The sequence below is a fragment of the Ochotona curzoniae genome, unplaced genomic scaffold (genome assembly GCF_017591425.1).
Source record: "Ochotona curzoniae isolate NIBS_2020 unplaced genomic scaffold, NIBS_Ocur_1.0 scaffold_4506, whole genome shotgun sequence".
In the NCBI taxonomy this organism is placed as follows: domain Eukaryota; kingdom Metazoa; phylum Chordata; class Mammalia; order Lagomorpha; family Ochotonidae; genus Ochotona; species Ochotona curzoniae.
In genome coordinates, this window is record NW_024467119.1 from 27,977,272 (window position 1) to 27,999,452 (window position 22,181).

At 43.6% G+C, this 22,181-nt stretch overlaps 1 protein-coding gene across 1 annotated transcript in view; it reads right to left on the minus strand.

The window, feature by feature from the left end:
- CDS1 (CDP-diacylglycerol synthase 1) overlaps positions 1-22,181 on the minus strand; it is a 66,396-nt gene that overhangs the window by 41,050 nt on the left and 3,165 nt on the right. The window contains exon 2 of the mRNA XM_040967172.1: positions 6,382-6,509. Coding sequence (XP_040823106.1) covers positions 6,382-6,509 — 128 coding nt within the window. The remainder of the gene's footprint in view (positions 1-6,381; positions 6,510-22,181) is intronic.

The window sequence follows — 22,181 nt, forward strand, 5'->3', positions numbered from 1 at the left end:
GCATTGGAGGTAAAGAAAGAATGGGTAGGGGCCTGGCCTCATGGCCTAGCGGCTAGGGTCCTCGCCTTGAACTCCCCAGGATCCCATAAGGGCGCCGGTTCTAATCCCGGTGGCTCCACTTCCCATCCAGCTCCCTGCTTGTGGCCTGGACAGCCCAAAGCTTTGGGACCCTGCACCTGTGTGGGATACCCGGAAGAGGTTCCTGGATCCTGGTTTCGGAATGGCATAGCATCAGCCGTTGCGCTCACTTGGGGAGTGAATCATGGATGGAAGATCTTCCTCTCTGTCTCTCCTCCTCTCTGTATATCTGACTTTGTAATAAAAATAAATAAATTTAAAAAAAAAAGAATGGGTAATAACAAAACCCTTGGGGCCCAGTGCAATAGCTTAGCGGTTAAAGTCCTTGCCTTGAATGTGCCGGGATCCCATATGGGCTCCAGTTCTAATTCCAGCAGCTCCACTTCCCATCCAGCTCCCTGCTTGTGGCCTGGGGGAAGCAGTCGAGGATGGCCCAGAGCATTGGGACCCTGCACCCGCATGGGAGACCTGGAAGGAAGTTCCTGGCTCCTAGCTTCGGACTGGCACGGCACCGGCCATTGTGGTGACTTGGGGAGTGAATCATCGGATGGAAGATCTTCCTCTCTGTCTCTCCTCCTTTCTATACATCTGCCTTTCCAATAAAAATAAATAAATCTTAAAAAAAAAAAAAAGCCCTTGGTAATAACCTTTCCCTTTTGGTAGAAAACCCAGAACTACATTTAGCCCATCTTTCGAAATGATTTTGAGAATCACTGAGGGCCTCTTCCAGCACACAGCACACAGCCTAAGCTCCAGAAACCCAAGCCCAGGAGGGGCTACCAATGTTTACCTGTCCCTCTAATGTCTGGCTTTGAGTTTCAGAGAGCATTCAGTGCTAAGAACAAGACAGTTTAAACAGGAACCCATTCGCTTCATATCCATCCCAAATGCCCTGGTACCGAAAATCTGCCCCCCCCCAAAATATCCTAGCTGGCTGTCTTTAATTACATAAATATTTCCCCCTCCCCCAAAAATCTCCCTCTTTGAATAAGATCAAAACTTTAATTTACTTATTTCAAATGATTCTCCTCCCACTCTCTTAAGAGTATTTAATACAAAGTGCTTAAAAATGAATACACACTTAAATACTGTGTGTGCGTATTTTCACTAATACTGTGTCTTGGTCTACTTTCTGCTGCTATAACAGAATACCAAAGCCTGGGCAATTGACAAAATGCAGAGATTTCTTAATTAGGTTTCTGAAATCTGAGCAATCCAACACCAAGGCACTTTCTTGCTGCACCATCCCACAAGGGGGCAGAAGGACAAGCGAGCAAGCAACAATCCCCCTCTCCTGGTAACTTGCCCCCTCCAGTGGTCACCCCCACACCCGCTCAGGAACACTGAGTTAGGTTCCCTTTCGCAACACAGTCACATCAGGGTTCAGACTCCCGCAAATGAACTCCGAGGCACGCATTCTAACCACACCAAATGTGACCAGAAATCACACTGTGGCAGAGGACAGGCACTAAACCAAACAAAGCAGGGCACGTGAGGGCCAAATCATTGCTACTAAAACACAAGGCAGGCTCAGTTCTGAATTCAAAAATTTTTATTGCCTTTACCAAGCAGGTGCAATGATCACGTAAGTGTAAAACTTTAATTTTGTGTCCAAGTCATCAAACCGAAGCCTCCTCCAGTGGATGGTTTCATAAGGAAGTCATTCTAGCCTAATCATCCTAGGACTCAGAGAAACTGAAAGCAAGACTTTTCACAGTATATGATTAAACCATGTTTTAAAAACAGTCTTTACGATATTTATTCATTTATTTTGAAAATCAGAATTACAGAGGTGAAGGTAGAGACACACACAAATTACAGAGACAGAGTGGGAGACACACACACAGACACACACACACACACACACACAGAATTTGTCATCCTCTAGCTCACTCCCTACTCGGCCATGACTGCCAGGGTTGGGTCAGGCCAGGTTTATTCTATGCAGCCCAAGCATTTGGGTCATGCTCTGCTGCTCCTTCCAGGCCATTAGCAGAGAGATTAGCCAGAAGTGGAACAGGCCGGACTTGAAACACCACCCATCTAGGTAGGATGCCAGTCTGCAGGTGCAGGCTTTTTATGTGCTACGCCACAATGCTGATCCTCAAAATAAACATCTTAATAGCACTTAGTGTTCAAATTAGTCACGTGACACACAATGTTGAAAATCTCCATATGCATTGAGGTATTTTTGCTTTGTCTTACTCAAGAGGCAGAGAGGTCCCTCCTCTCTTGGCTGACAGCCGGAGCAAGGCTAAGACAACCCAGGTATCCCACGCGGGTGGCAAGAACCCCATCACTGGAACCCTGCCCACTGACCCAAAGGGTCCCTCACAGTAACAGGCAGCTGTAATCAAGTGGCAGAGTTGGATCTCCAACTCAAGCACTTCAACATTAGATGCAGACTTTTTTTTTAATTCAGGCTTCTTAATTGCAAGGTCTTTGTCCACTCCTTAAGTGGTTTTTATTTCAGGAGTAATGAGATTTAAAAATAAACAAACAAAAACCCTGCTTTGCCAGAGGCAGTCCTCATGAACGGCCACGCCCTGGGGAGCCTCTGGTGGTGGGGCGGGGATGATGGAATATGCTTCTTAAAGCAAGGCAGACATGCATGGGAAGGTGTGTGAGTTCCTGCAGAAAAGAAAGCGTGACAAAGAACAAGCACTCCAGCCAGGTGACACCTGGGTGGTTCTCATACCTAGCACCAGCACCATTCGGGGCTGTTCTGGGATGTCCAGCAGCCTTCCTATGAGATGCCAGGAGCACCTCGACCCTTGAGGATCCATGTGGTTCTTCCCAGTTTCAAAGGTGGGCACTTTGGCCCAGCCCCCGCCACTGCAGCCATTTAGGGAGTGAACTAAACCAGCAGACAGAGGATCTCTCTTTTACCTATCAAAATAATAATAATAATAACTTTCCTTAAAAATGAATATAGGGCCCAGTGCAATAGCACAGTGTGTAAATCCTTGCCTTGCGACGGCTGGGATCCCATAATGGGCACTAGATCATGTCCTGGTTGCTCTAGTTCCCATCCAGCTCCCTGCTTGAGGCCTCGGAAAGCAGTTGAGGACAGGCCAAAGCCTTGGGACCCTGCACCGTGTGGGAGACCTGGAAGAAGCTCCTGACTCTTAGGTTCATATCGGCTCATCTCTGGCTGTTGGAGACAACTTGGAAGATCTCTCTTTCTGTAAATCTGACCTTCTAATGGATACAAAATAAATCCTGAAAAAAAAAAGATGAATATAAGCCTTGACCATCAATTTTTAAGAGTTATCTTGAGGAAATAATTACGGATTCTCTTTTGTTAAAAAGATAATGACAAAGGGAAATGTTCGTGCCAAGATGTTTTTAATCCTGGGCAGTTATAAACAAACTTAAATGCCTCGCATGAGATGCTCAGGGAAATAAACTGGAATGCATCCATAGAACGGACTGCATCCTACCACCTTTGATGATCCTGGAGAATATTTAATGATACAAAATGTTTCTAATAACAGCATGATATGAAAACAAAAAGAGGGCCCGGTGCAGTGGCCTAGCAGCTAAAGTCCTCACCTTGAATGCGCCAGGATCCCATACGGACGCCGGTTCTAATCCCGGCTGCTTCACTTCCCATCCAGCTCCCTGCGTGTGGCCTGGGAAAGCAGTTGAGAACAGTCCAAGGCCTTGGGACCCTGCACCTGCGTGGGAGACCTGGAAGGGGTTCCTGGCTCCTGGCTCCAGATTGGCTCAGCACCAGCCGTTGAGCTCACTTGGGGAGTGAATCATTGGATGGAAGATCTTCCTCTCTGTCTCTCCTCTCTGTATATCTGACTTCGTAATAAAAAAAATAATAAATTCTAAAAATAAACCTTTTAAAAATAATGAAAACAAAAAGAACAAAGCAGGAAACAGCATGATCACATTTTTGCATCTCTCTCACACAGAGAAGTAACACATAACCAGGGAACGTCAAGGAGTCCACACCAAAGTACTCCGAACATCAGTGTCTCGGCAGGTGGATATCTGAGTTCTCTCCCCTTCAGAGCATGTGTGTTCCTCATGGAATTAGAATGTTTGCCCTTGTATCTGTGCAAGATGGTCTCTTTGGTATTAACTTAAAAAGAGGCTAAACGGAGCAAATAAAGATTTTTGAAATACATAATCTTGGTAAAGAAGTCTTTTTTTTAAAAGATTTATTTATTTTTATTACAAAGGCAGATATACAGAGAGGAAGAGAGACAGAGAGGAAGATCTCCTGTCCGATGATTCACTCCCCAAGTGAGCACAACATCCAGTACTGTGCTGATCCAAAGCCGGGAACCAGGAACCTCGTCCGGGTCTCCCACATGGGTGCAAGGTCCCAAGGCTTTGGGCCGTCCTCGACTGCTTTCCCAGGTCACAAGCAGGGAGCTGGATGGGAAGTGGAGCTGCTGGGACAGAACCGGCGCCCATATGGAATCCTAGGGCGTTCAAGGTGAGGATTTAACCACTAGGCCATGCCGCCGGGCCCTAGAGAAGTCTTGACAGGATCCCAACTGTTCTACTCTCTACTTCTCATACTCAGAAATGATTTTCTCACGAGTAGCTACAACGCGGGCATCACAGACACTCGCTGGGTTCAGAATGTGGCTCCATCATCGGCTGCTCGGTGACCCTTGACCTTTCATCGCTGCCTCAGCTTGCTCACCTGCAATGCAGACACACTCTAACTCCAGGGTTGCTACGGTTATAAACCAGTTCAGTTATTTCAAGTGCCTGCTGTGGGGTCTAGCATGCAGTACAGTATGTAGTATACACCCATGTACAGTCGCCTAATAAATGTTAGCAGCTGCTATTTTTAACAGAAAAAACAACCCCACTTGGTTAGAATTACGCACAGGAATCCAACTGAAGGTTCCTACAGAACACCAGCTTTAAACATTCCTGGTGAGACTTTCAAAGCAAAGATACAGCTGTGAACTAGGTCAGGAAAACAACTGGGAACAAAAACTATTAAAATGATCGTCAAGCTTTTAATAAGACCACAAAGATCAATTGGCTAAAAAGATGAAAAATTCGGTGTGAACCAATTTCTTCCAGCATGACTGCTGTCACGGCATGTGCTTTGGTTTCACTGCCAGGGCTCCCGGCTCAGAACCCCCGCAGGTTTTGTCGTTCCCTGACTGACAGGTCAGACCTCACAACCCTTTTGGCAAGAGTTCAGATGCACATATGTGTATTTTCTGGAACATGGTGTAAAATGCATTTCTTAATAGCGTGTCCCAGGCAAAAAGAAAAGCTTGTAAACACTGCTCTTCCACAGCGATATATAGAAGATTCCACATGTTCAGATGAACAAAATCTTCCATTTCATTTGCTTTCATCAGTTTTAGAGTTCATATTACTAAAGCATTCGGTAAAGGGTAATATCAGATGAGCTGAGGGGCTGGAGCAGTGGCATAAAGGCTAGTCCTCTGCCTGCAGTGCTCACAACCGACATGGGCATCAATTCAAGTCCTGGCTGCTTGGCTCTGGATCTCGCCTGGATCAGCTCAGCTCCGGCCATTGCGGCCATCTGGGAAGTGAACCCTGCTTCTCTAACTCTGACTTTCAAGTAAAATAAACAAATGTTTGAAAAAAATTATAATAAAGACTATTTTTAAAAATTAAAAATTAGCTGAAATTCTCTGGCCACTAAGTCTTAAAAAATATAACACAAACATAAAACATGGACTATGGAGTTTTACAGTCCTACATACCTCTGTCTAGCACATGAAAATAGGCAAATAGAGGGTTTGGTGCAATGGCTTAATCGGCATCCTCCCCTTGCAAGCACCAGGATGCATAGGACTGTTGGTTCATGTTCTAGCAGCTCCATTTCCCAGTAAGGTCCCTCCTTCTGGTGTGCAAAAATCAGTGGAGGACGGCCCAAACACTTGGGACGCTGCACCCATGTGGGAGACCTGCAAGAAGCTCCTGGCTTCCAATTGGCTCAGCTCCAGCCATTGTGACCATTTGGGGAGTGAGCCAATGGATGGAAGTTCTCTCTGTGTCTCCTCTCTCTGTAAGTCTGCCTTTCAAATAAAAATAAACAAATCTTTAAAAAAAAATAAGAAGGAAGGAAGAAGAGCATTTTTGTGACCCACTGTGCCAAAATGTAGGCTAGGACCATGGCTCACATATTCAGCCAGTGGTCAAATTATAAGCCTGCTCTCTCACAGCCCCACAAATTACAAGAAAACGAAACAAAACAAAAAGCCAAGTACACCACACAGACACAGACAAGGATAACCTCAAAGCTTATCTTGTGCACCAAAATTCACTCATCTCCCCTGGCCGTACCTTGAGGATAACCCAGACAGAGCTCTCTTGAGAATCTCGGGGGTCCTATCTGAGGATGGCGGGATATCTGGAATATCAGAATCTGCTCTGGAATCCAAATCTCCATATCTGTCATCGATATCTGTTTCCTAAAATTGAAGAAAAAGGAAAATCACTTTGGAAAATAATTTTTTTTTTAAGAAGCCAATGCTTGCCAATGCATGCATTCATTTCTCAGCATGTGGGATCTGAGTTACATAATCTGGAACAAAGAAACTGCTTTTAATTTGTCTTGAATATCTGAGCACTGCCATGCTTCCTGGTTAGGAAAGTTTGATCATCTTGGTTAAAACCGATCCAAGTAAAACACTGACTGCTTTGCCACATAATGAAGAGAACATGGGTGCTATTCCTAAGAAGATCGTGACCAGGTGTTCACACACCCTTTTTGAAACTGCTCACAAATAAGATCGCATCCACAATAAGAACAGGATCTTACACAGGCATGGCATTTTCCACACACTGTAAGCGTTTTAACTTTCATTATTTTGATGGGCCCTTAAGAAATTACCCAATGAAGCTGGTCAAGTGAACGTAATCATTTCTGCTTTATGGACGGCTAAACTGTGATCATAAGTGTATGCTTCAGTGGTGATCATTTTTCTCCCAAAAAGTTATTATAAACTACCTGCCAGGCATGCATGCACAGCAGCTGTGTGTTACAAGCGAGAGATGCGACAGACTCTTTTCGTGGTCACAGCAGTATTTCCAGGCACAAGCTGAGGCCAGACTAATTTTTTAAAAATAATATTTATTTATCTTTTTATTTTGAAGATTTTTTTATTTATTTGCTTATCTTTACATATATAAGGCAGAGTTAGAAGGAGAGACAGACTGCTTCACTCTCCCAAATAGCCACCATGGCCAGAGCTAAGCCAAGCTGAAGCAGGAAGCCAGAGCTTCTTCTGGGCCTCCCACAGAAGTGCAGGGGCTCAAAGCCTTGAGCATCCTATACTGCCTTCCCAGGCCATAAGCAGGAAGCTGGATCAGCAGCGGAGCAGGACTGCACCTGGTGCCCATATGGGATACCAGCACTTCAGAGAGAGGATGAGTCTTAGGCCACCATGCCTGCCCCATGTATACCTGATATCCAGGTGCAGCAAGGTACTATAACCAACCTTCACCACCCTCAACCGAACTGACCTAATTTTCTCTATTCTTTAAACTTATGACTTATGTATTTATTTATCTACTTATTTATTTTAAAGGCAAATTATTCAAGATTTTCCAAGCACTCATTCACACCCCCAAAATGGCCACAACAGCAGGTTAACGTCAGGAGCATCTTCCAGGTGTTCCATACATTTGGCCGGAATCCAAACATCTGGGTTACCCTTCATTGCCTTCCCAGGCACATTAGAAAGCTGGATGGGAAGAGGAGCAGCTGGGACATAAACAGTTGCTCCTATGGGATGACAGTATCAGAGGCAATGATTTAACCCACTATGCCATAATGCCAGCCCCTTACTTCTGACTTCTTTTTTATTTATTTATCTATTTATATTGGAAAGGCAGATTTACAGAGAGAAGGAGAGTGAAAGATCTTCTGTCCACTGATTTACGCCCCAAGTGGTTGCAATGGCCAGAGCCATGCTATTCTGAAGCCAAGAGCCAGGAGCTTCTTCCAGGCCTCCCATGTGGGTGCAGGGTCCCAAGGCTCTGCGCTATCATTCACTACTTTCCCAAGTCACAGCAGCGAGCTGGACGGGAAGCAGAGCAGCTGGGACACAAACAGGTGCCCATATGGGATCCTGGCATATGCAAGGCAAGGACTTTAGCCACTGAGCCATCGCACCAGGCCCAGTTTCTGGTTTTTGTTTTGTGCTTCAAAACACAAATTTTTTTTTATATTCTCACTTCTTTGAAATGCCCCCTTAAGTATGGGAGGCTGGCGTGACAGTATGGCAGCCTAATCCTCTACTTGTGGCTCCAGCATGCCATACTGGTACTAATTCACATCCCAGCTGCTCCATTTCTGAACCAGCTCCCTGCTTATGGCCTGGAAAAGCAGTAGAGGATGGCCCAAGTCCTTGGGTACCTGCACCCACGAGGGAAATCCCAAAGAAGCTCCTGGCTTTTGGCTCCATGTTGACCTAGTTCTGGCCAATGAGGCTATCTGCGGAGTAAAGCAGTGCATGGAAGATTTCTCTGTAATTCTGACTTTCAAAAAGTTAAATTTTAATTCCAATAAGAATAATTAAAAGATAATCCCTTAACAGTGGCATTTAGAGCAATTATTCAACTACAGAATTATTAGCAGGTATCCTTATTTTTCTGCATTTTCCTCTATTACAAAGATGACAGTTTTGGAATAGAAAACAAGAATGTGACTAGAGACCAGGGGAAAAAAGGAAGCGGACTCTTACACAATGCACAAACAGAACTTGCTGCTTCTTAACTCATAATTTAAATCTGAGGTTTCCAAGTTGGGTCTGACGTCAGGCACCCTCACAACTTCCCTTTCCCTCTCTGCACACACTGATCACCCCCTAGAATCTGTGTCTCCAGACGGGCTTTCCACCAACATCAGCAGAAATTCAACAGAGGCAAAGTGACCCCCCCTCTTACACCTCACACTACCCATCCTCTGTATTTCCTAGTTTTCCACCAACTCAGGTTAGAAATGGATATCAACATGCACACACATCTCCTGTAACCAACAACCAATGAGAATCCCTCCATCTCCACCTGCACCTAGGGCTGTGTGCTACCCATCCATCCTGCTCACTCAGATGCACAGTTCATTGCACAGAAAAAGCAGCTCCGATCTCAACACTGACTGCTGAAAGCCGTTAGAACAAAGCTAAAGTAGCTCGCATCACTTCTGCTGCTTCTCAACAGCGGACCTCCCTGATAAGGCACACAACATCATCTCTACATGTGGACACAGTAGGAAACTGCACTCACTTCTCCCCATTTGCCCCATTCCAAACCTCCCTGCTCTGTCCTCCAAGCCTGGATACTGTTGCCAGTTCCCACCATGGCCTTATTTTCAAGGTCGCCTTCATTTTTTTGAAAGATGTACAGAGCAAGGGGAGGAAGGAAGAGAAATCTACCATTTTCTTGCTTACTACCCAAATGGCTGCAATAGCTGGAGCTGGGCAAGATGGAAGCCAGGAATCAGAAATGTCTTCCAGGTGGGAGCTGCACAGGAAGCGGAGCAGCCAGGACCCCATATGAGATACAGAGTCACAGGCAGCAGCTTGACCCGCTGTATCACTATGCTGTCCGCCAAGATCATTTTCTTCAGGAAATTTCTTCCTTGACCCCTGACATTACCTGTTCTCCAACTATGTTATCTCCATTCTATTTAGTTTACTTATCAGTCTAATTAAAATGGCCTCTCTGCTTGTCTACAATGGCCAGGGAACCATAAATTTTGGTATAACAAAATAGGCTTCTCTAAATGCCAACAGCCTAGCTGAGGACCTATACAGGGACTGGCATTTATTAGGCACTAGACAAAATATGTGTTGAATGAGCTAAGTATGCAAACTTATGCTAACACTTAAAATACGTTCTCACCTGCTCATGCCAGGCCAGGATTCCTGGGCAAGTCACTCAATGGGGGGGAGGGGGGCTCAGTTCCAGGTACTTAAAATAAGGGCTTTGGACCATAGGGATTACTCTGGTCCAACTACAAAGCTAGAATGAAGATATTTCCGCTAAGCTATGTCTGAAACTTGAAAAAACAACACTGCACTTTATTGCCTGTAAACGCAGTTTGTATACTAAACGTGTACTGAGAAAACAAAGCAAAGTTTGTTATAAACGTTGGTTTGTTTTATTTCTATCATTACCAAAGAGATAAGTAAATAACTGCCTCCATTTTGTAGATGGAAAAAAGTGGGCTCAGAGATGTTAAATAAATGAAACACTCAAGTTTACAAGGCCCTGAATAATCTCACTGGGATTTGAAATCACGCAGAAGACGGTAATTCTCTTCAAATAGACATGTATATTCAGGGTAACCCCAATAAACATCGCAGCAAGGCTTTGGGTGGAAATTTACAGTCTGAGTCTTAAAAAAAAAATTAGGTATAGATAACATCACTGAGAAAAATGATCAGTGGATCAGAATAAAAGGTCCAGGAAAAAAATCCAATATACATCTGAGTATCAAACCAAGTTGCAGCGGTCATTAAAAAAATGATACAGAAATAAATAGGAAAAAAAGTTTTGACTTGTACCTCATACCATTCATAAAAATAAAATCATAAATATTTCTATAAACCAATAAAGCGTCCATACAATCTCTAGGATTTGGGTTGAACTAGGCATAAAGACTTTTTTTTAGATATGATAAGAAAAGCATGATCCACTAAATAAATATGTATAATGTCACTGTTTTTCTGGCCAAGAGCCATTTGGGTATTTATGATATAATTCACAGGCCATAAAAAGTATTAACTTGAAAGATTAACCTACCATAGATTCACTGAATTTCTTTTTTTCTTTTTCAATTTTTTTTATTGCATTTAATTTTATAACAACGTTTCATAGGCTCTGATGATCCCCCTTCCCCAAGTTCCACCCACTGTTGCCTTGGCAGGGCCGGACCAAACCCCAAGAGAGCGAGAAAGGAGAAGACAAGCCCCTGGCTGGTAAAGACTGGACGCACATCACTCAGCTGCTACAGCACGTGCAGCTAGCATGCAGGGAGGGCGCCTCAAAATACAATAATAAAACAAGTCAATTAAAAAGCATGAGCAAATATTTGAACAGACACTTTGCCAAAAGCTGTACACAGATGGCAAACAGGCACATAAAAAGATGTCCAATATCATTAGTCATCAGGGAAATACAAATCAAAACTACAGAGTGATGTCCCTGTGTAGCCACCAGAACGGGTACGCGTGGGAAACAGCCCATCAGATGCTACGGAAAACGTGGAAAAATGGAAACTCTTTCTGGGCTTTGGTTTGCTTATGGAATTTTTAAAAACGAACCTATTTTTTCAATTTTAAGAATAAATAATTTTTAGTATTTTGCCATATTCATTTTTATATAGATATGCATAGATACATACATATATTATTTTTTTCTTTAAAAACAGGAATGTCAGTATCACAAAATGAGAGATTCGTGAAAATGCTCATAGCATGGGCAAAGAAAGGCATATTGTCATGTACATAACTCAGTGAGGCAATATTTATAACTGTATGTAAAATAACGTGATATTCATTCAATTTTTATACTATGTGTCTTAACCTCCACAATTAAGACAACACATGACATTCAATGTTCTGGGCCTAACATTTCATTTAGCATAACAATCTTCAGTTCCATTAATTTCGTTACAAATGTCAGGAGATCATTTACTTTTTATTTTTTAAAAAAAATTTATTAATTTTTCTTGAAAGTCACAATGACAGAGAGAAAGACAGAATCTTCCATCCTGCTTTACTCCCATATGATGGCAATGGCCAAGACTATACAGTCTGAAGTTAGGGGTCTAGGATCTCCTCGGGGCTGCCCACATGAGCGCAGGCACCCCGTGACTTGGGCCATCCTCTGCTGCTTTCCCAGGGCACAAGCAGGGAGCTGAATTCAAAGTGGAGCAGCTGGGTCTCAAACTGGCACCCACATGGGATACCAGTAAAAAAGGACACGAAAGCTAATCTTTTGCCTGTGGTGCCAGGATCCCACATGGGTACCTGTGCTTGTCCTGACTGCTTTTCTGTTCTAGCAATCTGCTAATGCTCCCAAGAAGGCAATGGAAAATGGCCCAAGTGCTTGGGCGTCTGCACCCATTGGGGAGACCTAGAAGAAGTTCCAGGATCCTAGGTTTGGCATGGCACAGTCCTGGATCATGTGGTCATTTTGGGAAGTAAAACAGTAGATGGAAGATCTTTGTCTTTTCCCTGCTTTCTGAAATTCTTTCAAATAACTTTTTAAAGCATACATTTTGGAAAATAACCAGTTTCTTTAAAAATTATGTATCCACCAGATGAACCAGCTAATCCATTCTTAGATATTTAACCAAGAGAAATGAAAGTATCTGTTCCTGCAAAGAGTTTTACACAAATATCCAAGGTAACTTTTTTTATAAAGATTTATTCATTTTTATTACAAAGTCAGATATACAGAGAGGAAGATCCTCCATCCGATGATTCACTCCCCAAGTGAGCCGCAACGGACGGTGCTGCGCCAATCCAAAGCCGGGAACCAGGAACCTCTTCCAGGTCTCCCACGCAGGTGCAGGGTCTCAAGGCTTTGGGCCATCCTCAACTGCTTTCCTAGGCCACAAGCAGGGAGCTGGATGGGAAGTGGAGCTGCCGGGATTAGAACCAGCGCCCATATGGGATCCTGGGGCGTTCAAGGTGAGGGCTTCAGCCGCTAGGCCACGCCGCCGGGCTCATCCAAGGTAACATTATTTGTAATAGTTGCAAACTAGAAACAACTCCAAACATCCACTAGGAAAGGCACAAAATTATATTATTTCAATATGATGTAATAATACCTCAGGCAAGAAGGTATATTACTAATGCATAGATTATTACAGACAAATCTCAAAGCAATTACGCTGGGGTAGAAGAATTCAGATAGCATGTATGTGTGTATGTGTATAGATGTGCGTGAGTGTGCATGCGCATCTTTCACTGCATGCAGCCCTGTTCCAGTCCCCCACTGAAGCAAAGGTGGGCTGACAGGCAGGTGCATCTCACAGGCTCCTGATTAAGCATCACAGTTCATAGCGGACCACAATGCCCGAGTAACAGAAAAACAGAAGTTCTTCTGAAGCATGTGAAATGCAGGAGTAAAAAGCAAATCAGGTTCCATCAGTCACCAACACAAGAGCCTTCCAGAAGCTATCCATTAACTAAGACCAAGCCCGGTCACTCCACCACAGGTATAAAACCCTCTCACCTCATACCCACCCTGCCACTCCACACTCTGCAAAACTCAAATCTTCCTGCACTCCCCGTGTCAGCACAAATCCTCGCCTCTTCACATACGCTCTATTTGCAGCAATCTTTCTTCTTGAGCCTTGCTTTGCCTGGCTACTGCCTGCTTCTCCTTGAGGTTGAAGCTCAGATATCCCTATGAGAAAGCGCTTCTTCCAAGAACCTGTTAAAGGCAGAGTACTAGTTACCCTCACCCTCCCACAACGTTCCCAAGTTACTCCTAGAAACTGTGAAGATGGTACAGTACAGTGCAAGGGACACTCAGGGCACTAGGGAAAAGCAAGTTTGCTATTCGACTTCTGATTGGGAGAAGATGCTGGGCGGGCCAGGTGAATCAGCTATAATCACCAAAGTGCTCAGAAGGAAAAACAGGACAGCCAAGTCAGAGGATGAAATATGAGGACAGGATGCTGACTTCCAAGATGGAAAAAGGGATCAGGGGCCAAGGCCTGCGGGAACCTCCAGTGGCCATAAGCAAGAACAGACAAGGCCATACACTTCTCCCTGGGGCCTCCAAGAAAGGGTCAGACTGGCACCTGGATTCCAGCCAAGACCCATTTTAGACCCATGGCTTCCGGAACTCTAAGTATAATGTAGTACAACCATGTTGGGTTAAGCCACCAAGTGTATGACTTGTTGAAGCAGCCACAGGAAACAAACTGGTGTGCAGAGACCCTGCCCCATCTGTGCTGCAAGTCCCTGGAGCAGCCTGTCTCAAAGCCAGTCCATACAGCATGTCTGGCTGGCTCGCTGCTCTCTCCACAGCTCTGTTAGCTCTGGACAGTGTGCTGAGGGAACAATGACCATCCCCGTCACCTCTGATCCCAAACACAATCAGGCCAAATCTTCCTGTTTCCAGCCCCACTGCCTACAGCACCCTCTGCCACTCCTAAGATGCTATCTCTAACATTCAACCCCTACCTAATTTCAAGAACTGTCCCATGATTTTCTGAAACGCGTGTGCTCCTCATTCGGATCTTTATCCACTGCCACACCGTTCTGCCACATCTCAAAAAATACACTACATATGTTTTAAATTACAAATCAGGAATAAAAATCCCTGAAGGAAAAATTCATGGGATAACACCAAGAAACCTTAAAAAAAAAAAATGGATGCTCTTTCTTTAACTGTGAATCATAACCATTATCACAAAAATACATTTTCTAAAAGTTGTTTTTTTTTTTTTATTGGAAAGGCAGATTTTACAGAGAAAGGGAGAGACAGAGAGAAGGCTTTTCCATCTGCTGGTTTACTTCTGGAGCTGAGTCCATTCAATGCCAGAGAGGAACTTTTTCCAGGTCTCCCATGTGGTTGCAGGATCCCAAGGCTCTGGGCCATCCTCTACTGCTTTCCCAGGTCACAGGCAGGGAGCTGGATGGGAAGGAGAGCAGATGGGAGTGAACTGGCACCCATATGGGATCCCAATGCTTCCAAAGGGAGGATTAGCCATGTGAGCCATCTTTTACCTGAGACTGCATTAACACTCCCTGTCCATACTTCAGCCACATTTTCGGGGCTCAGAGAAATAATGTCTACCACTATTCCATGTTGGCCCCTGTTCAGAGGGAAGTTTAGGAACCATGAACAATTAAACTTGCTCCTGAATATATTCTGCAATGTGTGACCCATATGTGAACCAGAGGGGTGGCAGATGTAGAAAACTGGAAATATCTGTATATGGTTTGTTATTACAGCTAGGTGGGAGACTGTATTTTAAGAGATGTATATCTTAATTTTGGGTGAGTGGCTAAGTTGCAGAATGTCTACCAAATTCCTACCAAAAGGAAGGAAACGGCAAACATAAAACTCAAACTGTGATTATCTTCAAGCGGTCTAAGTCATTCATATAACTAGCTAGTATCCCAACCCTTCTGTGTCAACTCCACAGTTATTAAAACCAGTATAAATCATTTCAAATAAGACGATCAGGTGCAACAATCCAGGGGGATGACCTCTACATGACACATGTCCCAAAGTTGTTCAATAGCTGAATTCTCGGGCAGCCCAAGTGCACGCACGCCCAGTTAGCATGAAGAAAACAAAAGCAACCCTGAAAGGGACATGAGGCTGATCCTGTTCCCCAGGACTGGACTTAAAAGCACTGGGGTAAAATGCTAAATCCCATATAAGCTTAGTAAATATTTACTGCTCTATGGCACCACAGCATTTTGAAATGGCCTACCTGGGCCAGGAAGATGGGCAGAGAGCCCAACTTTAACTGCCAAGGTGTTTGGGCCCACTGAGCCAGCCAGGTAATCAAGCCAGATGTCTTCACTGGCTTTACACAAAGCTCTTACATAGTTGGCCAAGAGTTGTGGCAAACACGCTCAACTGCAAACTCAGTGAGAAAGCAAAACAGCAACACTACTGTTTTTGCCAAAAGCTGCCCGACGTGTTCACAGGCAGGTGATCCTCTGGCCCGACTGGACTCTATCTTCCCTGAGCTGTATCTGTCTACTTTATGTTTGAAAAAAAAAAAGCATAACATCTTGCTGGTTCTGAAGTCTTAAGCAAATACTCCATGCCATGCCACAAAAAATAAGTCAGACCTCTCCTTTATGAAGAAGAAAATAAGTCCAGTATTAGAAAGGTCACTGCGTGAGCATTCCTCACGCATGCTGAGCCACCAATAGCGTCATGTTGGGGCCCAGGACACCCCACCCCAAAATACAACCACGGGAGACAAGAAGCTGACAGTGCGAAATTAGATTTCTTTGCCATGTTCTGGGCTAGTGCTTTTAAGACACTGCAGGCACAGTGGTAGCTCTGAGGAGTTGTCCTACAAGCCAAGTTTACATCCATAAAGGAAATTACATTGCTCAAAGTATCTGGACCAGGAAGAGCTGTTCCCAGGCACCCTTCAGGACAATGGTTATTCATTCCATATTCCCTCCTTTCCCACTCACTGCCCCTGACACTAAGCCACAACACTTTTTTTCCCCTTTCTGTTAAAGATTTATTTTATTTTTATTGTAAGGCAGATTTATAGACAGAAGGTAAAAGAGAAAGATCTTCCATCTACTGATTCACTCCCAGATGGCCACAACTGCGAGCGCTGAGAGGATCTGAAGCCACGAGCCAAGAGGCTTTTTCTTGTCTCCCACACAGGTGCAGGGCCCAAGGAACGTGTGCTATCCTTCACTGTTTTCCCAGGCCACAAGCAGGGAGCTGGATGGAAAGTGGAGCAACCTGCATATGAACAGGTGCCCATATGGGATGCAGGTGCTTGCAGGTGGAGGATCAGCTAGCTGAGCCATCGTGCAGGCTCAACTACACTTTTCCAACCCTCAGGATGCTAAACTTCAAACATCTGACTGACCCTACCTAAGTATTGTATTTCACAAATGTAAACGTGGCTTTCCCCCTGTTTATCTATTTTACATCAGTTTCATTCACAACCCAAACATCTTGGGCAGAGAAAAACCATTTTATAATCTGTATTCGTTGATTAAATTAATTCTTCATCTCTGTAGTCGTTTGAAAATATGACATAATTCTCATCAAATACATTCTGAAACACTGATAGAATTAGTGAATCAAAATGTAAGTAGCCACAAAATAAATAAAAGCTGAGGAGTTCTTCTAATTAGTCACCAGGCAAGCAAGGGAACACCTAAGATACATTAGTTTGTTGAATTTAAATAGTGGCTGATACAGAATTAGAGGTTTTTGTTAAAAATTTGTAGCCCAATGCCAATTTCTTCCAGGTTGAGAAAAGCCAGATTATTCTAAAATCATAGAAAGTTATAATAGAATATAAATTTCCAAAGGAAGCATTTTAATTTTATAAATTCAGAATCACATAATTTCTCCTTCACATGTTTGAGTGTGTGTGTGAATGTATGTGTGAGATAGGAAAATATAAAGTAAACATCAGCTCTAAATACTCTGTGATTCTAAGCAGGGTGCTTTCTCAGCTGTAAACTAGACTGTTTCCCTTATCTACAGAATTGTTACAAAATTTAAATGGATAGTACATAGAAGCAAGTACTGGCAAACCCCATTTTATACTAAATATCTAGTTACACCATTGTGATTAGTCTACCTAATGGAAAGTCCAAACTCTAAGATGTCTACAAAATTTTATGAGTTGTTGAGCAACAATTAAATTCCAACTTCATCCCTTTTCTCATAGGTACAAAGTACACACTCCACCCTTCCAGGAGGGAAAAAAAAAAAATAAAGGTGATTATTTTCAGAGTCATCATTACACAGGTATCCAGCAAACATTACAAAGTGTACACAACTAAACCAAGCCTCGAAAAAGACACTTGCTAAGATTCTAAGTGACCTAGCTTCTTTACACTGAATTAAAGTTTGCACTAAAAAAAAATGTTCGATAAAAACAGATGTACCAACATACACCCATCAACAGTAATGACTCCACCTACGTGCATATCAGAATTGTCAATGATAAAATAACTTCCCAGAGCGCTACTATCAATTGCCCCACCTTTCCCTGGGCCACTAATGGCACGCAAGACACCTGCATCAACCAAAGCCAACACAGTTGCACACCCAGAGCCTGACACAGGGCTCTTCAAAAGGCTCTTGGTGGTGGGAAACATGGAATTAAAAGACGATGAGCTTTGTCCATGTGCAACTCATGGCATGCTATGTTAACATTCCTCAGAATAACAAATAACACAGAGTGCTTTACTTCTCTGTGGCTGGGAGCAGAAAAATAGTATAACACAACAAGTGCATGATGGAGAATCCAAGAATGGACTCAAGCACAAGGCAGCAGATGCACCTGTGCCAACTGAAACTCAAAGTGCCAACTTCACCTGGTAGGCTCTTTACAGCTCCAAGTGCTATTTCCTTACCTAAAGTGATGCAAAGAAACTTGATTTAAAAAGTAAAAAATCTGTTAGTTCACCTAAAGATGCTCAAAGAGGAGATTATGTGATTCATTTCTAGGAGGAAAACACTGCCTCTCGGAGCTATATTTGAAAAATTCAAGAAAACTAAATATAAAAGGAAATACACCAGGAGACCAAAGGGAAGGAAAAACACTGGGAGATCACACAGATAAGCAAGACAACGGGCCTAGGCTCTGAGGGACTGGAAGAAAACCATGACCTTGATGGAAAATTTTAACCTTTGCATAAGCTGTCACAAGAGGATTTTATAACACGTTGAAAAGCTGAAGCCTGAACACCACATTAAGGAAACCTGGTGACGATTTAGAAAGAGATCCACGCAACCTTCATGCAAATTGTAAAATCAATAACCCTTTTAATACTGTTTTTGCGGCAACTCATGGGTTTTGATATTTTTGCTTTTAGTTTCATTTCTTCAAAATAGTTTATTTTCTCTTATTAAATTCTTCACTGATTCACAGACCATACAGTAACATCATCTTCTCCAAGAAGCTTCCTTGTTTTCTTTCTTCATTTCTTCATCGACATGTTGGTTATTCAGTGCTATGTTACTTAACTCCATGCTGTTGTAGATTTTTTTAACTTTATTCCTGTTGTTGATTCTGTTTCACGGCTTTTCATTTAAGGGGACGTATAGTACCGGTGTAATTGAGACTAACAAATCCAGATGTGAGGACACAGTGCAGAGTGCATCTCTACCTCCAGATCAAAGATAGACTCCCAACGAAACTGTGGGATATATCTTGACAATTGGATGCTGGACTGTGTGTAAATTCAGGATACACTTAAATAGCAGAATGATGGACTTATGACTGCTTATGAAGGACTATATAATATTATAACAATATGGAAGCAATCAGTTGGCAGGAGGGAATTTGAGAAAGGGACAAGGGAAATCTCAGGGCCTATTGTATTGTAGCATAACATGAAAAACAGAATAGAAGTGAAAAAAAAAAAAGACCCACATCTGTGTGTACCAGGCTGGCACCAGCTCTCGGGGTGAAGAGCCGGGGCGCAGAGGCAGGGAGGGCACTACATCCAGGGCATGAAGAAAAGGACACCAAAAATGTGGAAAACAGGCGCTGCCTTAAGGCTCTGCACTCCCAAGGCAGACAAATGCAAATTCAGAACAACAGTAATGAAAGAAGCTGCTCTGTCTAAAAGGACAGCCTCGAAGGCCAGACACATCGCACAGAGGACAAAGCGGCTTGAAAAGAGACGGGCACAAAGGTGCACAACATGCAGAGCAAGTGGCTTTTCCCACAAAGCAGTGACCAAAAGAGAAGGGTCCTAAAGCCTAGTGATGGAGAAAGGCTTAAACCCAGAGCCATCTTAGGAGAAAATGGGAAGAATAGCAATCTCTGAAAAGGCTCATGGAAAACTTTTTTTTTCCTTACAGAATCAGTCATTGTTTAACCAGTGTCTTGGCATTCTAGGTGATGTCGCTGCCTTCAGTGCCGGCATGCTCAGGGTTGCTGCTTTTGTTCTGGCTGCTTAGCTGCTCCACTTCCCATCCAGTTCCCTGCTCAAACAGCAGTGGAAGAGGCCCCAAGTGTCTGGGACCCTGCCACCCACGTGGGAAACCCAGATGGAGCTCCTGGCTCTCGGTTTCAGCTTGGCCCAGCCCCGACCATCGCAGCCTTCTGGGAAGTGAGCCTGTGGATGGAAAATCACTGTTCTCTCTCTGTGACTCCGACTTTCAAAATAAATCAATAGATTGTTCTTTAAAGAATAAACTGTTAAGAAGAAAAAAATCTTAAATTATAAATGGGGGAGAGGGGAGTACTGTCAGTCACTGCCTAAATTAAAAAAAAAAAAAAGAGCCTGCTGTTAGTATCAGTGGCTGTTGACTTTAGAGCACTGGAACAATACAGAGCGGAGATTTCAATCCTGACAAGAAAGACTGAGGCAGACTCACCAGTGGCAGCCACCTTCGGAAACAGCTGTGTCCTGCACACAGGTGTCAGCTGGACAAAGGGGACTTTCTACTGTCAAATGTTGGTACTGTAACAAGAAGTTAAATTTCCCTACCAAATATCTGGGAAACTTCTTATATTACTTTCAGCTTCCATTTTCTTGATTGTAAACACTACCATAGGGTTGAATGATCTGCTATACAGACTGTGTTTGTATGTGCTTGTGTTAAATCTGAGGACAAACACACAGATGCAAAAATAACAAAACAAGGGCCCGGCGCGATGGCACAGTGGTTAAAGTCCTCATCTTGAACGCCCGGGATCCCATATGGGTGCTGGTTCTAATCCCGGCAGCCCCGCTTCCCATCCAGCTCCCTGCCTGTGGCCCGGGAAAGCAGCCAAGGACAGCCCAAAGCCTTGGGACCCTGCACCCGCATGGGAGACCAGGAAGAGGCTCCTGGCTTCAGAACGGCATAGCATCGGCCATTGCACTCACTTGGGGAGTGAATCATCGGACGGAAGATCTTCCTCTCTGTCTCTCCTCCTCTCTGTATATCCGCTTTTCCAATAAAAATAAAATAAATCTTAAAAAAAAAAAAAAACCTTTTACAATGGGGGGCACAGGGATGGAGGTTGAACAAGAAAAACTCCTTAATGTCAAGATCATAGAAAACACATAAAATCCATGTAATTCCAGAATATTCTTTTTCTCAACTACTAAACGGTAATATTTCAAGTATATCTAAATTGTCCAAAGGAGCAAACAAGATGGATTTCTAAATCACACACAAGCATCAACTCTTAGCACTATGACTGCTGAGTTAGTTAAGAACTACCCAAGTTTGGTTCACAACAAATTGTATTGAAGTGGATCTTCACTGAGTGTGACAGTTCTGTTAGGTGCCTCTTGGTCATACTCTGTCAAAATGAATCCACGCTTACACCAAGGTCAATGCCAACAGAACCAACAGTCTAGTCTGTGACCGAGGTTCCGAGATGGGTTCCAGGCTCAGCTCTGCTGCTTGCTCTAGTTTGCGATAACAAGAACCATGTGTAGGGATACTTTATTATTATTTTAAGATAGATGTGGATATAGTGAACCCAGTTGTCCCAAAGCTCTGTTAAAGCCAGCTGGTTCTTGGTCCTTGTTTCCCAAGAAAATTCAGGGAAGGAGTCAGGCACTTTGATCTTCTGCCCTCATTCTCTCTCGCTCCCCTGCCCTCAGGTATCTCAACTCTCACCCCGTGTCTGCTCTCTTTCTTCCAGAACCTACCCAGTCTCAGCAGTGTTTTCACTGTCTCTGAATCTTCCTCTCCTTCAAACAAGACAATCTTCACCGTGTGCTCCTGCCTTCTCTAACTGCCTGTGACCCGGGCTGCTGCACACTCACCAGTCACACAGGAGAACCCTGCTTCGCTAACTCTGCTCAAGGTATGGGCACCTCCTAAGGGCCCTCCATGCTCTCCTTTCTGTTTGAATGAAAACAAGACTCTTCACCTGTTAGGCACAACCTACTTCTCTGTGTGTTGGAGAATGACATAACCTGCCAAAACAACTCAAAACACTGCTATCTAAACTGAGCATCAATGGCTGCTTTTTTTTTTTTTTTGGCATCTATCCTAAAAATCTTAAGTTGTCTTTCAAAAAGTGTCTGCTCTTCAATTAATCTTCTGATCACCTCAGGCCCAATCATTATTACTTAAAATTTAAGGGTACTTCTATAAGCTCATGGAAATAGACTTGAGATATTTAACTTTTAGGCCTGTGCTGTGACTTAGCATGCAATGCAGGCATCCCATATGAACATCAGTTCCTGTCTCAGCTCCTTGCTGAGGGGAAAACAGCACCAAGTGGTCCAAGTGTTTGGGTCCCTGTACCCATGTGAGAGACCTGCAAGAAGCTCCTGGCTGCAGCCTGGCCCAGTCCTGGCAGCTGCATCAGTCTGGAAAGTAAGCCAGCAGATGGAAGGTGTCACCCCTACTCTCGTGTACTGTAAACCTGACTTTCAGATATATAAGTAAATCTTATTCTACAAAACTTACTTAACTTTGGT